General features: G+C 46.4%; 1 protein-coding gene across 7 annotated transcripts in view; it reads right to left on the bottom strand.

Moving 5' to 3' along the window:
- NFATC2 (nuclear factor of activated T cells 2) overlaps window positions 1-22,921 on the bottom strand; it is a 148,392-nt gene that overhangs the window by 102,343 nt on the left and 23,128 nt on the right. For 5 of the 7 annotated variants that reach the window (XM_073236439.1, XM_073236436.1, XM_073236437.1 and 2 more), the window contains exons 2-3: window positions 11,751-12,762; window positions 7,318-7,489 (exon numbers count right to left, since the gene is read on the bottom strand). In XM_073236439.1, coding sequence (XP_073092540.1) covers window positions 7,318-7,489; window positions 11,751-12,762 — 1,184 coding nt within the window. The remainder of the gene's footprint in view (window positions 1-7,317; window positions 7,490-11,750; window positions 12,763-22,921) is intronic. The other 2 variants (XM_073236440.1, XM_073236441.1) reach the window with 1 other exon arrangement.

Raw genomic sequence — 22,921 nt, 5'->3', positions numbered from 1 at the left:
TCTAGTCTCCCCTGCGCAGTGGCAGAGGGATCCCCGCTGGCTCCCAGCTCACCAGGAGTAAGAGCCCTCAAACGGGCTCCGAAGCCCAAATCCACCCTTCCTCTGGGCTCCATTTCCTACCCATCTGTCCCGGCTGCCCCTGCTCTTCCCAGCCGGACTGCCTCTCTGTTCATCGGCCACACCTGCAGTGGCCCTGGATGTCCCCTCGGCTGGGGGCGCTCATCCCCAGATGCCTGTACCTTTGACCCCTTCATCTCCTTTGCCGAAATACCTTCTCAGGAAGGCCTGCCTGGCCACTCCCAATTCCCCTTGCCCCGGGCAGTTTTTCCCACAGTACTTATCACCTTCCAACATACTATTGAATTTTCCTATTTATTAGATTTATTGTTTATCTCTCTGCAGCCAGAACGTCAGCTCCACGGGAGCGGGAATTTTTGTCTGTTTTGTTCACGACCATATTCCTAGCTCCTGGAACAGTGCCTAGCATATTGAAAGTGCTTGGCAAATATTTCAGACAAATGAATGAAAGAGCAAAGGAGCCCCCAGTGGTCTCAGAACACACTCCTGCTCAGAAGTCCGAGCTGCCGATCACCCTTCTCCTCTTTTCCCTTCCCTCCCCAGAGGGTCTGATTGGACCTCCTCTGGGAGCAAACGCAGCAGCCCCTATCAAGACAAATTAGCGTCAGCAAGCCCTGCTTCCTGGTTCATGTCTTAGAAGCTGGGGGGCAGGGGGAGGGGGCTCACCGAGCACAGTTCTATTAGTCCAATAGAAGCCAACATGGCCGGCCAGCCGCCGAAGGACGGCTGTTTACTGTCACAACTGCAGCTCCGCTGGGTAAGGAGAAAGCCCCCATCTGGCTTCTTTCTTCCCTCTCAGATCTAATTTAAAGTGAGTTGCAGATAGTATAAAAGCTGAAATCCAACAAGGGTGAAAATCACTGTCCCGTAATCCATTTTATGAGATGAAAGCTGGGAGGCTTTACCAGCCCCTAGAAATGGGGGGCAGGAGGAGGGGGTTGGGGGAACAGGTACGCAGCTGGGTCCCCCACCCAGCAGCCATTCTTCTCCCTTCCAAGATCATTACTGTTACCAGGGATGAAATAGAGATCAGCTTTCTGCATCTGTAAGGATTTCTCCTCAAGGAACTACCCATGTTTTTTCCATATGTCTGAACATCTGTTTGAAAGAATCAAGAGCATTATCTTTGGAGGTGTGTACTATGGTTAAACACTCTCATATTTTGATTACTTTTTCACTAAAAGAATGGCTTTCTGATCATTCAGTTGAATACATGTCTCAGAGAGTGGTTAAGAATAGCCTTTTTTGAAGGCGCCAGCACACACGTATGTAAGGAATCTAACATAGTGTCCTCTACCAAGAATTTCTCTGCAGGAATATGGTTAAAGGGTCTGGAAGCAGGCAGGGAAGGGTAAGTGACAATGGCATTACACAGGCCATGCTCAACTGGGGTATTATTAGAGCCCATAAACTGAAAAGCTATAGAAATGCTTAAAGCCCAACCGTGCAAAGTTGCCTCTGAATGGAAGTTCTGTCCACCGAAGGGCCACTGCACTCTGTCCTGACATAGAAGGAGGGAATGATGGCCGAGTTCCACCGAAAGGCGTACGCTCCTTTGAGGTGAGTCTCATCTTATCCCTACATGTCAAAGTCAGGCCAAAGAATTAAGATCCCCTGGCTTCTCAGAAAGAACCACAAGCTTGTGCTCTTTCGATGGGATTTTGAGCTTTACTGGAGAAACTGCCTGTGCCTGGCTGCTAACATTACTCCTTCCCTAACCAGACAATTCTTAGAAATCACAGAAATATACCCTCTCTTATCTTCTTTTCTATTTGATATCTGGAAGTACCTCAGTTCTTATTTACCCCAAAGGATACAAAATTGAAGATAACTTGCCTTGAGCCAAATTTAACCCAAAGGTAGATTCATAGCAAAACTTAGTAAGGAGAAATTTCACATAAAAATTCAGATTCCTAGCTTCTCTTGAAAAAAAAAAAGAGAAAACCTGGCAACACTAGACCCACATTCCCAGATGGCACAGCCAGTGGGGACTGAACAGTGGCTGCCTCCTTGAAACGAGGCACACACTCTGCTGGGTCCTACTCCCCACCGCTCCCTCACTTTGGGCCAATTCAATCATTTCCTTTCATTGCCTGGCTGCTTCAAGCTTGTCAGTTTGCAGCCCTATTTCTCCAACTCCTCTTTGGTTCTCCCGTTCGTCCATTGTTTCCGAAGAGATGCACATCGCCACAGAGGGTGTGGAAAGAATCATCGCTAAGCTCTCCAGTGATGGCACATGTGGCCCTTTGCCATTCCACAGGCCAAGAATGCCCCCCGATTCCAGCTCCAGGCCCATATATCCAACTGCCTCCTTGATATCTTTGCTCAGATGCTTCACAAGCTTTTCCTACTTCCCATACCCCAAACTGAACTTGTAATCTCCCCCTAAGGAAACAATTTCTTCCCCAAGTCTTCCCATGTGGCAAATGACACCACCCTCTATGCTTCTCCCAAGTGCCCTCTATCCTTCCCCCAGGTGCCCTCCACCTCCCACGTGGAAGCTCGCACCAAGTCCCTAGGCTCCACCCTCCTCTCTCCCTGAAGAGAAGCCCAAGCAACCCCAAACATACTAAGTCAGAATCACCTCCCCTACTCAAAACCCATCCCTCCTTTCCCCTTGCCCTGGAATAAAACCCTCTCTCCTCACCTGGCCTATGAGCACTGCGTGGCCCGGCCCTGCCAACCCACCATCCTCCCAGCAAAACTCAAGTGCGCTGGCCCTCCTGGGGCTCCGCAGGCACACCAAGTTCTTCCCAGCCCCAGGACCAAGGGGTGTGCAGGGCCCTGCGCACAGAACACTCTCCCATCACTACCAAAAGAGGGAGAGGAGGATGTCATTCCTCACTTTGTCGGCTCCATCACCTGCTGCAGGTCCCAGCTGGTAAGTCACATCCTCAGTGAGACCTTCCCCCTAAAGCAGGTGGACTAAGTGCCCTCTCCGCATGGCTTGTTTGTTGAAGCGGTTACCCCCAGGTTGCAAGTCCAACAGATGGGCTCCGTATCAGCCACGGATAATCCCAGAGCACCCTCGTCGGGCCTCCCTGACCCTCCACACTCAACAAAAGTCCCACCAAACCATCCTGGTCTCCTTTGTGCCCCTGCGCCCCCTGAGTTCCATCCAGGCAGGAACTGTGTCCACCTCACCCATTCTTATCTTATTGGAGCCGAGCACCTGGCACACAGCAGGTCCTCAACCAAATATCCACCAAATGAGTGAGTCATGAGATCTGAAAAGAATTTAAGGTTTGGAACAAACTCTCTCCCAAGACCAAGTGACATTCAAGAGAAAAAAAAAATAGAAACAAAACAGCTGAAAATGGCATATGCTTAAGATTTAAAATTTTATATTTAAAGAAAGACCAATTTAAAATGGTCTTGTGCTCATTTTATTTTCATATTAAGAAGAGCACAAAACCACTAGGCATGCAAAAAAAAATAGAAGTATTATAGTGTGGCAAATAAAAAAGAGAAGGGTGGGGACCATGAGGCAGGGGGGAAAGAGCCAGGGTAGAGCTCAGAAATAGAAACAGATGTAGAGATAAAGAGAGAGCCAGAGATCAAGGGAGAAACCAGCAGAAGCATCGAGGCAGGGTACGCAACAGGGTGTCATTGTTCTTCTGGGAATGAAAGGGCAACCCTTCAGATTTTGAAAGGGGTTTTCACACCTACTTAGAGGTTGAGAGCAATTGTCTTCTGAAAGTCCCCTTTTTTCTTCATTTTTCAGAGAAGTTTTAAAAAGGACAAATTGACTTCCTATGCAAAAACCAGGGGTTAGCCCATTTCGTTTTGAAGAGAACATCATCTATTCAGATGATTTAAGAAAAAAAAAAAACACTTTGTGTCTTTTGAGAATATGGGTACAAATTTTAAATCATACAATGGGTTACAAATTTACAAGCAAGAAGGGGGTTGGGTGCTTGGGGGCTGCTGAAAGGAGCAGCACGGACTTCAAGGGCAGTATAGTGGCTGTCCTCTGAACGGCACATCCAGCCCATTCCTTTCTCTAGGACTTTCCATGGCTCCAGCCCCCAGTGAATTGGTGAGCAGAGCCTAGCACCACACATGGCTTGACCTCTCTGGCCAAGCTAACTGGATCAGTAGGTGGCGCCTTTCCCACCAAGGGTCAATTAGAATCTCCCCGGGGAATCAGGATTTGGGCCCCCATGAACTGGTGAGGGGCTAGGATTGGGATAACATATAAAGTGGATAGGCAGGAGATGTGGGCATTTTTCCATCAGGTTTCTCTGTCAGGGGAAACAGAGGAGTCAGGGAAAGCTAGACTGCAGAGAGATGTAGAAAATCAGGAAAGTGGTGCAGCAGGTAGCGCCAGACTCCTGGTCTGAATCTCGGGTCCGCCACTCAATAGCTATGACCTTGAACAAGTTCCTTGGCATCTCCTTGACCTAACTGGGACCTGCTCATAGCGGTCTTCTGAGGATTAAATAAATGAACACATACAGCACAACAGGGTCTGACTCAGGTCTGACACAGCAAATGTTTGCTAGATGTTAACCATTATTATCATCATCTTGCTAAGCTGTAAGCTTCTGAGGGTGAGGATTTCTGGCTGTTTTGTTCATACCATATCCCAGGATCTAGAACCTCTCCTGGTACATAGTAGTGCTGATGAGAGAGTGAAGACACCACAGAGCCCTGAAAGGACAGAAGGCCTGGACAGGGCCTCCTAGCACTTGCCCTTAGCTCCTACCCCGAACTGAGCGATCGGAGTGGGGTCTTATCAAAGCCTAAACCAGATCAGGTTTCTCTCCGGCTTTTCATGTCTCGGGATACAAATCAAATTCTCTCCAATAACTATCCAGGGCCTACATGCTCTGGCCCCTTCCGACTTCTCTTCCCTCCCCCTCTGGCCCTTCCCACTGCAGTCACATTGGCCTCCTTGAGCTTCTCTGACAGCTCCTTCTGCCTCTGGGTATTTGCACATGCTGTTCCCCCAATGCATCCTCAGCCTCAGTCTCTTCCTCAGGGAAATCTTAGCAGATGCTCTTCCCCATCTACACTCTCCTCCATGCACTGTTCCTTCGTGCCACTTGCCACCATTTGTAATTTTATTGTTTGCATGATTATTTAGTCAATGACTCTTTTCCCTAGGCCAGGAGCTCTGTGAAGAAAGAGATCATAACTTCTTTTTTATTCTTCATTGTATTTCAGTATCAAGCATAGTATATGGCAAAAAGTAAGTGTTCAACAAACAAATGTAGAATGAGTACATCTGTTGAATGGGTTGAATGAGCAAAGAAATGAATCTTGGACAGTGACTTCCTGAGCCTAGGTCCTTGAGTTAAATTGCCTAGCCTGGTTTTATGCAATCCCCCAAGAGCCTCCCCACACCAGCAACTTTTCCTAATCTTCTTTGTATGAGCATCTCTGTTACTCCTGAAGGCTTGGATTCCACCACACAGACTAACACCATCCTGAGCCAGGAGATTCCCATCCCAGAATGGACAACTCCACACATGCAGAGAGTAGAGTCCAACAGAGTATACTGGTCCTTCTGAGCTAAGAAGGCAGAGTTCAGAGTTCTAGCCTGCAGAAGCAGCTGGAATCTGAGGCATCAGAGGAGAGGAAAGTGTGGGAGAGCCCTCCAAGTCCTTGGCCAAGGACTAGGCTGTCTAAGGAGAGAGAAAGAGAACATGTAGAGTTGGCCAGAGAGAGGCTGTCGGCTAGAGGTTGCACTGGGCTGGCATACTGGAATTCCAGTCTACCAGAGTGGAGTGATCTCTCCATCAAACATCCAAAAAGGCCACATGTCAGGAGTAATGGCACGCCTTAGAGTAGAGACTGCTCTAGACCTGCCCAAACAGGATCCAAATACGGAGCCTTAACTAGATCCACAAAGGAATGGGGTTTTGATGGCGAAGTGCAATCAAGTTGAAGGGCATGGGAAATACCTCGGGCTTTTTACAGGTCTACCCTAACAAAGTCTAAAATCAAATCTACACAAGTTCAGAGTGATCAGCCAGCAACTGAACTGCCACTAGAGGAAGATAACAAAATCCAGAGTCTCTACAATGTCCAGTAGATATTATCACCACAATGTCAAAATATAGTTAACGATTACTGCGCAGATGAAGAAAGGAGAAAATGTGACTCATGTTCAAGGGAAAAAAGCAATGACTAGAAACAGATCCCAAGATGGCTATACTGTCAGAAAAAGCAACTGTCATGATTTCTAAGTTTCTAATATTATCATAAAAGTCCTTAACCAGGTATGCACACCCAAAGCACCTGTGGAGATTTTTGGGTATGGGGCTTTGGTTTATTTATTTGTCTGAGCTCTGTTCACGTCAGGTAGCTTCTGATTAAGTACTTTCAGGTTAAGCTCAAAAATCTGCATTTTTAACAACTCCTTTAGAGAGTTCCATTGCACACTGATTCATTCTTATCATAGAATTCCTGCAGAATACTTCCTCTTTAAGGCAAATACCAAAAAAAGGTTAAACTAATGTAAATGTAGTGAAGGTTCCTGTTAATTGAATTGATTGGTGGGTACCAGTTCCTGACCGGCCAGACTATACAATCAAGCAGAATATTTTAATTCTAATCATTTTGGAGAAAAAAAAAGCACAGTTCTCTACTTATTTTGAAAAAAAAAAAATCTGAAGTTGAATCAAAAGCCACAGACATAAAAGAAAATGATTAAGAAAAAACAGGAGGAAATGCTCATGGTATGGTGTAAAGTAAAAAAAAAAAACAGAGTACTAACTACTATAACATCAAGTATATAAATGTACATTAATAGACACTGTCATTTTTGTGATTAGAAAAAAGGCAACAAGAACTATATCAAAGAGCTAATAGTTATTTTATGGGTACTTTTAAGTTTTTCTGACTTTTCTGTATTTTGCAAGAGTATATTGATTTTCCTCAATGGACTCTTATCTGAAATTTAAACACAAAATGATGGCTTTGGAAAATTTCTGTTAATACACAAACCTCTGCAAAACACTAGTAGTTTCTTGATAGAAAGAGAATGGAAGAAGTAGCTTGAGCATGAATATCATTTCTATCCATATCCAGCTCAGGAAGACTCTCTTCTCTGGCTTCTGAGTAGCTGAATTAGCTTCTGATACTAATTCAATCTCAAACTTTTCATCCCTCAAAGGAGTAAGAGGCTGAGACACATACCTGCACCTACCAAGCAACCATCAGTGACTTAGCAGAAGTAGATCATGGAGTGGCAAACAAGGGATAGAAAAGGAAGAGAATTCAAGTCCATACCTGAACAACAGGATGGCCACCGGTTGGAGCTTTGACAGCCCCTCGGCTGCCTTCTGTCTCATAATGGGCCCGGTGATGTGGCTTGGGCTGCACCTCAATTCGAAGCTCATAGGAGCCTGACTGGTGGGAGAGTGGCCACTCAAGTGGAGGAAGGGATGCAGTCACTGGGATGCTGAAGGAGGAAACAGAATCAGTTGTGTGTATGAAAAATCAAAACCAGTTAACCTGTACAATAAATGTAAATGGCCCCTTTTCTGAAAATCATGTCCAGCGGGCATGTGGATAAAATGCTGGCTTTTGGGAGATACATGTTTTTCACAGATGATAGGTAGGTCTCTTCATAAGGTACAGATCATTTTCTCTTTCATTTTCATGAAGGCTGTGTGACTGACATCTCAATTTATGAAACTAATTTCCTTTTATGTTAGTTACAGCATGTTTCTAACCGCTATAACTTCTTTTGCTCTGGGAATTTTAAAGAGTACCACCTCCTGCCTCTAAAAACACCTCTATGCCAGATCTTTCTTTTCCTTTTCCAGAGAAGGAAGTGGGAAAAGGAAACTTCAAGTGGAAATGAGGGGCCCCATGTGCGTCACCAATTTGCCATGTAAATTTAGGCAAATAATTTCACCTCTCTTATCTTCAGTCTCCTACAACTACATATCAAGTGGACTAGGTATCTTCTGAGAGTTGTTTCAGCTCTTATTTCTACATCTTACTCTCAGTTAAAAGTATATTTTAGGGAGAGGCCATTTCTAGTTATAGCCACTTCAGGTCAAATGTCGTACATCTAACCACAAAGAGATGTCTGGTTTTGGTATGGATGAACCAAACCATTCATACCCCTTAAAATTAAATAAAGAGCAAAGGTCAAGAACATGACTAGAGTTACACACCCAGTTCAAACCCCATTTCCACTTCTAACGACCTGTATGACTTTGAGCAAGTGCCTCTACTTCTCTAGGCCTCTGTTTCCTCAACTATGAAATAGGGATACTGAATTCATTTAAAGAATTTAGCACAGTAAGGGCTCAATACATATTAACTATAATTATTTTTCCTGCATATATTATATATTTCAAACAGTTATTTCCTGTAGATGATCTGACTTAATTATGATATTAGTTATACTTGCCTTTACATCTGAAACTGTAAGATCTTAGAGGGCATGCATTAAGTTTCATTTTCTTACAGTCTCTCAACCATATGTAGGTACTTGATACATAGTTAGAATTATGTCATTTAAGAGTTGACTGAGGTCTTGATAATCGATCTACACCATTCCTTCAGAGCTTCAGAAAACAAAGACATTTTCCTCCAATCACAGAGCAAGACACGGCCAAAGCTTTGCTTTATGTCTCTTGATTCTCAGTCTAGTGCTTCATCCACATCTCTATACCACCTTTGAACTCATTAATTTATTTAAAATAGGTCCAAGTAAATATCCCATTTATGGAATGAATCTAGAACAATGTTTGACATTTGATAGGTTTTCAGTGAATATTCAGTGGGTGGGTGAGTGGCTGGCTGGATAAATGAATGAGTGGATGAACAGTTTTATTTCAAAAAGACCTGTATATTCAAAGTAGCTTTGAAGTTTCAAGTACATGGATTTATGTCACTATGTTCTTATTTTTCCCATATGGCAGAAATTATCAACCCAATCAGGTTATTCTTTTCCACTAAGCCCAGAGCTGCTAGAAGCTAACATCATTAACTTGACTTGGTTAAACATTTGCAATGAAACCGATTCCATCTCTTCTCCATCACATCAGTACCAACAGGAGAGTGGAGGGGGGAGCAGCCCCATAAACTCCATCAGTGCTGGAGTCCAACTCAATGCACAATCCAACTTAAAATTATATCCTCACTATGCAAGCAAATATACATGTTTTCTTTCCAACCAGACTGCCTCCAGAAGTCCCTGTTACCCTGGAGTCTTAGGGTGTCCAAAGTGCCTCTATTTCTATCTTAGTTACATTATCAAAGTGCCTTCAAGCTTCGTCCTGCAGCCGAAGTGCCATATGTGTTAAATACTCTTCCTTTCACTATGTATGCAAGTTAAATTTTTTAAGTTTGCAAAACAAATATATTTAAAAATCACTTCACCCGTTTTAATATCTTTTGAAGTATCAAAAAATGTAGCAAGAAGGAGATTCAGTGGGCTATCCCTAACTACCAACTTCAAATTTTGTTTGGTTCCAGAGTAAATCTTCCATGACTAAAATATAATCTTAATTAGACCATTGGAGCTATTCTGAAATACTGCATTTGAATTCTAGCCCTTTGCTCCACACACCATGAGATAAATAACATAAGACTTCTCCAAATGCCCTCTCACCTCAATCTTACAGAAAATTCTTGCAAATATTTCATTGGCTGGCATGAATTGGTACTTGCTCAGGACTAAAATACTCTAACCCATTCAGAACCTTTCAGATCAAGTCACAGAATGGAGAGGGAAGGATTGTAAGAACAATAAACTCTTAGATAAGTGTATCACAATCATATTTTATATACATGTTCCTCCCCAATCATTAAATAAATCACATTCTGGAAATTGATCTGCAGCAGAAAGAACCAGAAGTTAAGAATCTTCTATTCCAGTTTCCAACTCAGTCAATACATAGCTGTGTGATCATGGTCATGTCACTTCACTTCTCTGAGCCCAGATTTCTCAACCTGTACCAGGGATTGGTCTTGGCCAGCATTTCCTATGGCTCTGTGAAACTTCAGTCATAGAACTCATAACTCTGTGGTCAAACGGCCTTTGAAATCACTGCACATTATGTCTACAGTTGACAGTGCCTCCTGGACAAAGGCATCTATTTAACTCTGTTAAACCCAGAAATTCCTTTTTTAAGAAACACTGACTGGCCTACAATGACACCAGTGTTCCCAGAACCTGCTTGGAGGGAAATGCCAGGCTGGAAGCACCCTGTGGCCCGTTTTGGTCTGGTGAGGGAGTGAGTAAGGCCTGGCGGACAGGCCACCCTTGGCCGCTCTCATCCCCACATCAGTCAAAATGTCTCTACCCTTATCTATTTTGATATTTTATTTGAAAATGAGAGGAGTCCATTTGCTAAAAGCAAACAACACTTTGAGAACCTTGGGAAAATATGGGTAATAGCGTAAGGCTTCAGATTCTTCACCTAATAAAACAGTATATCATCCACTTCTAACCTCTGTAAGTCTCATTTTTCTTGCCATTGAAATGAAGATTAAAAATACCAATCATGTTATATACCTGAAACCAATATAATATTGTTTATCAATAATACTTCAATAAGAGATACTACCAACTAGATTAATTTGAGAATTAAATGAAATAATACACAGAAACGCAGCAAGCATCCTTAAATTGGTGATTATTATTGTCACCATTGCTGCTCTAATGACTATTGGGAGCTCAATCTTCTAGCACAAGGCTTATCAATGAGGAAACACTTTCTAAGTGCTTCTCCTATTAGAAAAAGGTCCCCCTATAATAACAGCTGCCCCCTTTTTTGCATTCTTACTTTGAACAAGGTCTATGCCAAGAATCTGATATATACTATCTCACCTAGTCTTTGAAAAACACCATAAGGTAGGTACTTTTATTATCCTCATCTTACAGGGAATGAACCAAGGCCCAGTGCAGCACTCGATGAGGTTCCTGATAGATTAGTAATGTCTGCCCTGGGCAGGGCATCAGAAAGGTGCTCAGTTAGGAGGAGGGTCCTATATGATTAGTGACATCTGTCATGGGCACAGCAGGATGGCAGCACCAGAGACGCCCATGATCACACAGCTAGTAAGTGGCAGGACTGGGCCTAAATCCAGTCCTGAGAGACTCTCAGGCCTACATGCTGCTGTCTTCCAGTACCACTTCAGCTTACAGGTATTTTAAGCTCCTTGAGGATTATGGTTCACACTTTCCTTTTTTAGAGCCTCCATATCACTGATTGCAATCCTGAGGCACACAGCAGGTGCCAACAAACATCAATACTATGATAAGGTAGTTAATTCCACATATTAAGGCTCGCTTTGTGTTCACTAGAATGTTAACTACATGAGGGCAGAAATTCTTGCTCATTTTTGTTCACCACTGTCTCCCCAGCACCTATAACAGTGCCTGGCACATAGTAGGCATTTGATAAATACTTGTTAAATAAGTGAACAAATCAGCCAGGTGCCTTACAAGCAATCACATGCACCCTCTGACTGCATTCTCAAAACCAGCATTTGGTGAGTTGGGTACGCTTGAACCTACTTTAAAGGTGGGAAAATTGAAGCTCAGAGAATTTAACTTCCGTCTCAAGGTTTCACAGCCCATTAAGTAGAGGGCCAAGATTTAAATCCAGCCCACCCAACTCTAAATCCCATGCTCATGACCAAAAAACCTTCTTTTCAAACCAAACCATGGAATAAGTCGTTTCCAAAGCCCGACTCACCTGCAGATGGGGATGGCAGGCACCAGCTGCTTGGGCCACGATGGCGGCACCAACAAGATGGACTCAGGGGCCGAGTTCCTCCTCTCCTCTTGCTCGCAGGGCCCCAGGAACTCCACGGCCGGGTAGATGTGGCGGGGCAGGCTGGCCTTGGGCGGGGCGGCAGACACCGGCGAGGGGTCGGGGCTGGTCTTCCACATCTTGGGGGGGATCCCGCAAGGCGAGTCTGCGGCGAGGCTGTTCAGGGCATCCATGAGGACGGCAGAGCCAGCCGTGGGGGGGTACACAGCGGGGGTGCCGTCGTCCCGGGGCTGCGGCGAGGGGCTCCGGGAGCGCTGGGGTGAGGCTCCGGGCAGCGGGGCAACCAAGGGCCCTGCGCACGAATGCCTCCGCTTGGCACCAGGCGACGAGGAGCGCGAGGCCGGACGGGGCACGGGCGAGTGGCGGCCCAGGCAGCTGTCCTCAGCGAGGCTGGTTCGAGGTGACATTATTGGCGAGGTTCTGGGGGAATAATGAGCAGGGATGTTTTGAAACTGGGGACACAGGTCGTCGGGCCCGCCGTTATTGGGCGAGACGCAGGGCGAGGTGCAGGGGGAGAAGGTGTCGGAAATGAAGCTGGCAGAGGAGCCGCTGCTAGCGGGGCTCAAGCAAAGTGGCTCGCGGTAGCCCTCGAAGCCGGGCACGGGCAGGGTGAACCTCGGGCTGGCAGCCACCCCCGGCAGGGGCGGCCGCTCCCCCAGGAGGCCGGTGTCTCTCATGCGGAGGGGCCCCCCTGCCTGCATCAGTTCGTGGGATGGAGTGATCTCGATCCGAGGGCTCAGGCCCGAGGCCCCCGCTGGCTTGGCCGGGCTCAGAAAGTTCTGGGGCCCTACCCTATCCGGCTCTCCAAACCGGCCGGGGGGTTCGCCAGAGAGACTGGGGAGGGGGCTGTATGGCTTGAGGCCATAGTCCAGGACATCATCGGGGTATGCAAGTCCGGAGGGTGGGCTGGCGACCTTATGTGCATTCGGTTCTTCTGGAAAGAGAAGGGGGGAGGGAGGGGTCTTTTTAAGCCTGTAAAACAGAACTCCCCATGCCAAGCAGTCACAGGTTGGGCTGTCTCCTACTGTCTACTTTTTAAATCCCCACCAGCCAAACCCCAAGCTGCAACCTTCTTCCCTCACCAGGAGGAAAGTGAGGCCACTTCATCCCAGATTCCTTGGAGACAGAGAGATCAGAGCAGAAAGATTTCAGTGCAGGTGCTCAGAGCACAGCTCGCCCAGGGCATGCAGCATGAGCCAGAGGCCCGGCCGTGAGCTGGGCTTACGACTTCCAAACCTGGGTTTCGAAGGTACCCTTATGAGAATATTTGCTTGCAACTGAAACAAAAGCTTCACTAAACAATTCTTGCCCTGCCACATCTGAGGCACTCTTATCCTTCCTCCTCTCTGGGATTATTTTGTTTAAATGCTGGTCACAACTCACTGAACAGATGTCCTATCCCACCGGTGGGTGGTGACCCACAGTTTGAACACTGATCTGCCCATCTCCTCATTCTCCGTGACGACACAGCTACAGGGTGCAGAGGGAGGCTGCAGCAGCCTCGGGCCGTGGCGCTCTGGGCTCCACTCCCAGATGTCCGTGCCCAAGAATGAAAAGTGGCTTGATTTAGAACCAGGACTTCTGAGTCATGTCTCATCTTGTGCCATTTTACAGATGAGGAAACTGAGACCAAAGGAAGGGAAGAGATTTACTGCAAGAATTCACAGAAAATTAGCAGATTTGAAACCTTGCAGCAAAGCCACTTGGCCCCCAAAAGGCAGAGCAATGCCTACATAGAGACCCCCCAAACTATTAAAAACAGTGGGTATAAAGTGACCTAATTTTTCTGTAACGGTGCTCATCTAGCTCAGGCTTCTGCTGCCACCCCAAAGGGCCAACAGTTGGAGAGTGATGTTTGTGGGGGAACTAGCTATTCCTTCCGCCCTCTTTACTCCTCCCCTACGCTCCCAGTTCAGCAGAGGCCCCTCCACCCTGTCATTGCTCGGGTTAGCTTGACTCCCTTGCTCACACTCCAGTCCATCAGCAAATCCCCACCACTCTACTATCAAACTATAAAGCAAATTCACGCATCTCCGCTCCCCACTCCGACCCGCCGGTCCGATCCGCCATCCTCTCCCGGCTGGTGCAGCTGCCTGCAGCCAGGTCTCCTCCTGTGGGCTGTTCGCCACACAGAAGTCTTTTCACATGTCCATTTGTGAAACTCACTGTAAAGATGTCCCCAAATGGATCTAAAGTCCTTAACACAGTTGTCCTCTAGCCCCAGGCTGTCTCCCACTCCCACCTCTCTCCACCTTTTCCCAAAGGGAATCAGCAGCAGCCGGGCTGACACCTCTGCTGTTCTTCAGGCAGCTGCTGCCTCGGAGGTCTGGAGTGCTGTTTGCTCTGCCTGGACTCTTCCCCCGGCCCCCTGCCCTCCCCCAGATCACACAGCTGCTTCCCTTAATTTCATCAGGTGTCTGCTCGGTCAACACCAACTTTGGTTGGCCTATCAAAAAGATCATCACCGTCCCCATCCCAGGGTCCTCCCTCCCACCTTCTCCCCGCCATCTTTTCTCCATTGACACCTGTTACCAGCTCGCATCACATCAGATATTATCTGTTTAGGGAATCTTGTCCTGATAGATGACGGGCAAACTATAGCCCATGGACCAAATCTGGCCCACAGGTTATATTTGTAAATAAAGTTTTATTGGAACACAGCCACTCCTGTTTGTTTACATATTGTCTAGGGCTTGCTTTTACACTACAGCAGCAGAGTTGGTAGTTGTGACAGAGGCTATAAGGCCCCCAAAGCCTGAAATATTTATTATCTGGCCCTTCATAAAGAATTTTGCAGTCCATGCACTAGACTCTAAACTCCGACCAGGGTTGGAACGATATCTATCACAGTTCAGCATTATTTGCCAAGCTCCTAGCACAGCCTGCCTATCAACATTTGCTGAGTGACTGAGCAAATAAGTAAATGGGAGAATTATGTCCCAGGGCCTGCCAGCCAGAAATGGGACCTCTTCCTAAAGTTGTGTTCTGGACCTGCCTCGGGGATTTGAGATGGCTATGCAGGCGACCCTCACCCTTCTTGGTGCCCTTCCTGGGCCATCCTGGAGTAAGTAATGTCTGGTTAGCCGAGCTGATATCCAACAGTCCAGATGGTGCTCATACCTGATGTGAGAGCCCAGAAATGGCTTCCCACAGTTTTTAGGGTAAAGATAGACGATCTGAACTAGGCCAGCCTGGCCTCGCCTTGCCTGCCTCTCCAGCCTGGCTTCTATTTTCTTACCTTTCTCCAGGGACTCCAGCCAAACTTTCTTCCTGTTCTTAGAAAGCACCAAGCTCCTTTCTGCCTCAGGACCTTTGCCCTTGTTCCTACTACCTCAACAGCTCCTCCCCAACCCAAACCAGGCCCCTTCTCTACTTACCTAAAGCCATTCATTTCTTCCAGCTAAAGCATCATGTGTTTGGAAAGGCCCCCTGACCACCTCAACTAGATCAGACCCCATTCACACTTTCCTGGTCTGTCCCATGTGCTTCTCAAAATTCCAGTAAGCAATTCTGCAGATATTGATTCCCTCCCTCTCTCCTACCCCACCAATCAGTACATTCCGTGAGGACTCTCTCCCTCCCCACTGTATTCCTGGCACCTGCTACAAAGCAGACCCTCAAAAAGAATATTTGTTGATGGGCTTAATGAATAAATAAAGTGAGTTCAGAAAAGTCTATGCGAAATATTTAAACTATTACTCAAAGATACTAACATCCAAACCGAAAGGTAGAAAGATATGACATCAAGAGGGGACAATTTGGTAATAACTATCAACATTCCAACACAGAGATCCTTGGAACTGAACGATATTGCTTTTATTTATTTATTTATTTCAAACAATATTGCTTTTAAAAATTTACCCTGCAGATATATTCTCACATGTGCAAAATGAAGTAAGCATAAGATTAATTAAACTGCCCTGTTTGTAACCCCCAAAGACTGGAAGCAACGTAATGTCCATCCATTGGGAGTAGGTTAAATTCTGATTCATTCACACAATGGGATACCCTACTTCTATAAAAAGGGTTGAGAAAGTTATTTCTGCGTTGATCTGAATGACCACAAGATACAGTGTTAAAGAAGAAGAGCCAGCTGCATGTAACATACACAATATTAAAACAGGGGGAAAGAATGTGTGTGTACAATGTGTGTGTACAGATACACATACACACACAGCAGCCACTGCATGCATAGCTTTCTCGGGAAGTTACAGGTAACAGAGACTTCCTCCAGGGAGGGGAGCTAAGTAATTGGGGGGCAGTGGGAGGACAGAAAGGCGACTCTAATTTCTGTATTATGTTGCGAAAAGAAGCATCATTCCCCAAGGAAACATCTTTTCAATTTAAAGGTGGTGATGGGGGTGACATGATATACAGTAATGCTACCATGGTTTAGGAAGCAGGAAATTGAGATCTAGTCCTACTCTGCCCCTAATTAGTTGTGTGGAGTTCGAAGAGCCTCCTACCCACTCTAGGTCCCAACCTTCTCATATGTAACAGGGCTATATTAAACCGCATCAGTCTCCTTGGCTGCTTCTGGCTGCGAAATCTTGATTTTTCCAGCTAGCGTCTGTAGGGTCTAGAGTTCTGCGAAGCTGCAGTTCAACTAAACCTCGTTTGTGCCTGAGAACACACACACACATGCACAAGCCTTCCTGGCTAGTAACAGAGGGTAGATTTTTAATCTAGGAAGAGATCAACGTCAAATCCGTATCTGACATTCTGATAATCCACTGCCCTGTGAACCTGCTAAACAAACTACAAAAAGTCTCTTAGCAAAAATTCCAGCCTTATCAGAGAAACTGTGTTACATCTTATCAGAAACATCCCCTCAGGACTGATGTGAACAGTCACAGAAACTGGGCCATGAAAACACACACCCCTCACACTCTGGGAGCATTTTAAAAACAGAGAGGCCGTTTTTGCGGAGCAAAAACATTTAAAGCATCTGCATTGGTTTTAATTAATCCAAGCAGCCAGTTTTTCTTTTTCTTTCCTTTTACCTCCCCAAAGATTCTCAACAAGATTTAACAGCAAGCGGGAAACATGAATATAATTTATAATCATTTAATTCTCAGTCCTCCAGGTATTTGACAGTAAATTTCACAAATAGCTCATCATTAAAACACTTCTGTGAGTAGCTGGGATTCCTCCCTATTTTTCCTTACACAACTGCCACCCTGCACAGAGCTCTCAGAGTCACGGTCATGCGTGCACAGCGCTGGGGGAGGTCAGGGTCACCTCAGAACCACCAAATTTTCTCATAAGGGTTTCCAAAAATCTTGCTTTCCTTACTATTTGCATGATCTGTCCTCTGTGCATGTACCACCAGTAAGTATTTACTTAATATTTCTACTTAAATTCATTCGCATATTACTCTTTTTTTTTTTGAAAGGGAAACTTCACACCACTACTACAAATGGAAAATCAGTGTCACCTCCATAAATAGAAGGTAGGGTAAAAGTACAATAAAAATAAAACTTACTAAATTCAAGTGAGACGCCGTGGCTGGCCAAAGGCGCTAGCTTGAGGCCCACTCCATGCTCTTTTTTATGGAGGTACAACTTAGATGTACAGATTTTCAGCATAGAGTTTGATGAGTTTTGCCAAATGTTCTGAACCCTTGTAACCACAACCACAATCAAGATGTAGAAACATTTCCAGGGCCCCAGAAAGTCTCCCTTTCTTAAGGCTGGAGGTGGGGAAGGGAATGGCAAGTGTTAGAAAGGCGTTAAAGACACAGTAGCACCTAACTGAGACTCCACTCCTTCTGACTAGTTCACTGCGAAGCAGCACTGAGGGGATGGCTCCCATCATATGCAACATACGGGTAAACCACATAAAGTGTCTCACCTGCCATGGGAGGTAGAGGTACCTGGCCCACACTCAAGGCATCAGTACTCAGGGACAGGAAGGACGTGTAAGCAGTAATGGGACATTGAGCAGCTGCTGCTCTAGGTCCTCTGTGGCTCCGTGCCTTTGCACATGCTGTTCCCCTTGCCCAGAACTCCCTTCTATACTTCCTGTCCTCACTTCTCCTAGCAAGCCACTATTTGTCCAAGATTTCCTCCAAAAAGCCCTCTTTGGTTCCCTAAGCTGGGTCAGACAGCTCTTCTGTGTTCCTAAATTACAGATTTCCTTGTCTGTCTCCTTACTAGATTGTGAGCTTTTCGAAGGCAGATAGGGATCATAAGCTAATAATAATAATAATAATACAGTAAAAATAGCTAACATTCATTCAGAACTTACATGCCAGGCACTGTTGTAAGCATATTACATGTAGTAAATTATTTAATCCTTTAACAGCCTATAAGGTGGGCACACAACCTATGAGGTGGGTGCTGTTTATTCCCCTTCTACAGGTGAGGAAACTGAGACATAAAGAGGTGAATTAATTTGCCCAAGTTCCCACAGTTTGAACCGAGGCAGACCTGACAGTGTCATCAACCTCTAGGCCAGGGATTCTCATCCTCAGAACCACTGACACTCGAGACTAGACAGCTCTTTGTTCTGGGGCCTGTGGGATGCCTGGCAGCATCTCTGATCTCTACCCTCTAGAGGCCAGTAGCACTCCCACCTCACTCCGGGTTGTAACAACAAAACATCTACAGGCATTGCCACACTTCTCCTGTAGAATTACCCCGGCTGAGAACCACTGCTCTAGGCTTTACAGCGCCAGGGCCTCAAACAGGGCCTGCACACAGTAGAAGCCCAAAGGACTGTGGAAGCACTAACTGGAGCCATGCCCTCAGACCTGAAATGATTCAGAAAGAGACACCATCAGCCCAGCAGCCACAGCACTTCCGCAGCAGACATCTGAGGCCTCTAATTACCATTACTCTTCCTTCGGCCAAGTTCCAGGGGCTCACCCCAACATCTAGGCCCCATGAATATCTGGGGAGATCTCTGGCCACTCTGAGAAACAGAGGACAGGATTCCTGGGGAGGCCATTCCAGCCCCACCTCCGCAAGGTTTCTGCACCACTGAGATCCAGGTCTCAGTCAACACAGTGTTGGGGGACGCCCAGCTCCACTGGCCTGCCCCCTCACTGAGTGACCTGGGGGACCTCCACATCCCCATGTGTAACACGGGGATGGTGATGAGGTGGGGGACGATGCCAACCCGAGAGTTCTCCTGATCAACCTACAGCCCAAACACACCCAGTGACCAATAAATGGGGCTTAGTGGTACAGTATTATGGGAAGCATGATCTTTTAAGTGAAAATTCTACCCTCTCTCTGTTCTCATTGCTTTGCTTTACAATGACACGAAAGTGTGACACACACTAGACCCCAAATGCCTGCAAAAGCTTTTAAAAAAGAAAAAGAGAAAAAATGTGTATAAAAGTAAAATGGATTGGTCAATACCTTGGGAATTCTCTTTTCTTCCTAGCCTTCAGAAAATATGTGGAGTAGGTAAAGAATGCCTCCAGCAACCTCTCCATTCCATGCCATGTATTCTTTCCACTGGGCTACCAGGGAGCTGATCAACTAAATCTTACTAAAGTGTTAATGACTCACTGAGCTACTTACAATAATAAAACAATACTAGCTAAGACATCTATATCATTTACTTTATACCAACCACCACTGTGTACATGTTTAACATATATTGTTTGTCTCACCAGAACCCTATGAAGTAGGTGATATAGTTTCCTCATTTTACAAATGGGGGAAATGAAGCTCAGAGAGGGTAACTAATTTGCCCAAAGTCATACAGCTTCTAAGTGGTCGAGCTGGGATTCAGTTTCAGGCAGTCCGACTCTTCTACCCCATAATAATCATTGCTCTACCCCATTTCTCATGAAAGGGGCTATTTCCTCTACGGGGAGACCTTAACCCCAACAAAGGGAACTGAGGTGCCTCCAGAACAGGAACTGCTCTGGAGTCCCATCAAGGGGGGTCGGTTGCCCAACACGGCCTTTCTTCTGGAATATTCACAGTCCGTCTATTTGGCCCAGGAATGAGTCAACAGTTGTTTTAAAAATCACACTCAGGCCACAGGGTGGTCTCTGCCAGTGCCTCTCCTGCAGGCCTCTTGTGGGCCTGTTGCTCACCCTCAGGGACACAGGGCCAAGTCTGCGGTGGCTGTTCAGTGCCAGTCCACCAGCCAACAGATCGCCTTTGAAAAAAGGAACAGCAAGAGAACATCTTCTCTGCCTAGAATGACAGCGGGTGGAATTTTCAGGAAGCAGAACAGAATGACCGAAATAGAAACCCAGCTAGGGAACCTGCAGGAAGCGTCTGTCCTTCGGGGGCCGGCGGGAGGGGGGGGGCGGGGGGACATGAGAACTGGCACTTTCAGGCCTGAATGACTTGGAGGAGAGGAGCCAGGGCCCAGCCCAGAAGCCAGACCCCCTCAGACTGGCAGCAGGGCGCCAGTGCCGTGGGCCATCCCTGTCTGAGGTGAGGGACCCACTGCTGATGAGCTCACACCCCAGAGGTAGTGTGAGTCCCAGGCCCTGGGTTTGAGACATCACAGTCTGTTGCCATGGCAGCGCTTAGGATGCCACAACTTCGCACCACAAATGTACAGAGGAAAGAGGAGAAGATGGTAGGGACGAGTCCTGCCTTCCTCTGTCCCACTACTCTCGGGACCTCCATTGGGGGTTGCAGGAATCGCCAAAAGGAGCAGGAAGGTAGATGGGTTTTTCATCTGGCTGCTTGCGCTACCTATAGGAAAGACCATCTCTGAAAAGCCACAGACTGTCGCCAAGTGATAAATGCAACACTCAGCACCTTTCCAAAGAGCCCCTACTGCTCGCACGTGTACCCATGTAGAACAGTAACTGGGTTCCCAGTCAATGACTCCTGTGTATTAATAATGGGGAATCAGCCTGTCACACCCATCATTCAGAGATGACACATACAGACACAGGGCATGAAAGGCGAGAAATTCCATCCAGATAAGTCAAGTCCAGAAATGCCAGAAAGGGAAGGGAGGCAGTTTACCATCCCGTCTCGTCAATGTGGAACCACTGGAAAAAGCCACCTTGAAGACTATGCTCTTTGCTGACCTTGTCCCAGCAAAGACAGCTGTCTGCCTTCACCAGACAGGGCAGAAAGGAGAGTCCCGTCCTGCTTCCCAGGCAGCCTGCCATGAGGCCAGGTGCCCAGGACACAGGACAATTTGCAAGCAATGAGCCCGACAGCCTGGCTGCCGGCATGGCTGTCTGCAAACACACATGCACCTCCAGGCTGACACACTTCCCTGTAGGAGGGGGTAGGGAAATGTATGGAATCTGACCTACATGCCTCAAGGTCAGCTTTTGGATGGGGGCAGCAGGGCCCAGGCATCTGGCAGATAGGTGGCCTGTCTCCATCGTCAAATTGGGGTGGGAAGAACTACCTCCTACTTATTTAAAGTCATTCCATGGGGCTCGTCTGCTTTCAAGAAGTTCAGAGACCTTCCTATTCTTATTCATCCGAATAGCTGACATTCACTGTGCCAAAAGCTTGCGTGTATACTATCTCTTTCTCTGCAGCTTATAACCACCCTGGGAAGCAGGTACTACCAATTCCTTCATGTTAAAGATGGAGAAACTGAGGGTCAGGGGTGCAGGGATTCACACAAAGTCACAAGAGCAATCATGGGCAGAGCTGGGATTCAACTGAACCCACTTTAATGCAGCAAAACACATAAATATGAAATGTTCATCTCATACCTTTTTACATATGTATGCACCTATGTGTTCACCAGTCAAGACACAGAACATGTCCATCCCATCAGAGGGTTCCCCTGTGGCCCCACCCAGCCAGTAACCCTCCCCCAGGGGGACCCACCAGCCTAACTTCTCTCACCGTAGACTGAGCTTGCCTGCTCTTGAACATCACATGAGTAAATCATACAGGATATACATGCCACACCTTTTGCTCAGCATCATGTCTGAGATTCATCTGTGCTGGATGCGGCTTCTTTAGCACCATGTAGCCGTCCACGGTATGATTTCAGCATAATTTATCCAGTTACTAAACTGTACTGCCCCCATTTTTGAAGATGACCACTTGAGATCAAAGCCATTTGAAATTCAGCTTGTGACTCAGAAAGGTCTACTTCTAACAGAAAACAGTCCCTCCACATGTGCAGTACATGACAGAGAGCCGGATTCAAGTGGCCTCTTCACCAAAAGGAGAAGGAAAGGTCTGGTTGGAAGAACTAACCAGAAATAGACTTCAGATTATTCTCCGTCAGAAGGAGGGCTTGCCATGACTGACTAACCTCATCTCTCTGTCAGAGGCTTGAACAAAGGGACACGGGCAGGTGGACAGCCACCTGCTCTTCTTTATACCCTACAACCAACTCAACAAAGATTTCTCAGCTTCACACCAGCACTTCAAAGCGTGTCACCCCTTGTTGAGTCCTATAGCCCCTAGCTGAAAAGCTGATTTCCCCCTTTCTTTCAGTCAACTTGAAATCCAAGTGGAAACTTCACCTTGAAGACCATGGAGCCCCTGAGTCCTGGGCCAGGGGCAGAGATTTACCATCCATACCTTATTGACTGACAGGTTCTTTATTTACACTTTTCCCTCTGAGCTTTCATTTCAGTACTGTGTTTGCAGGGCCGGGCACACTTCATCGGTGGCCCTTGCCAACTCCGTCATTAATGACATTCCTCCTTGCTCCATGGCAACAGGGGTGGTGTCACCCATTGTGGATTTCAGACGTGCAGCCCACCTGTTCAGGATCACATAGGTAAACAGCCCCTTTCTGCAGAATTTATAATAACTTCTGTAGGCACTGCAGATTTCAAGTTTTTTTCCCCTTATAAAAAAAAAAAAGACCCTGCTTGGGCATGCCTGCAAAAGACCTTTATAAATCATGAGCTTTGCAGGCAACTTTTTTCCCTTCAGAAAGCTCACCCAAGCATGGCCCAATTAAAATTCACATGGGAAGGACTGGCTTTTAGAAATGCATCTTATTAACTAAAACAGGCCCAGCTGAGAAAATGCTCTTCCTGCCCCCCAAAACTCAGGTTAGGAGTCAGGGAGGGTCTCAAATTCCAATTCAGAAGAGTAATCTCTCAGCTCTGCTTGCAGCTGACAGTCTGCTTTTGATATATGTTGCAGAGGAAAACAGGCATTAAAAGTCCAAGG

The sequence above is a fragment of the Manis javanica genome, chromosome 5 (assembly GCF_040802235.1).
Source record: "Manis javanica isolate MJ-LG chromosome 5, MJ_LKY, whole genome shotgun sequence".
NCBI classification, from domain to species: Eukaryota; Metazoa; Chordata; class Mammalia; order Pholidota; family Manidae; genus Manis; species Manis javanica.
This window is presented reverse-complemented; position numbering and strand designations above follow the sequence as displayed.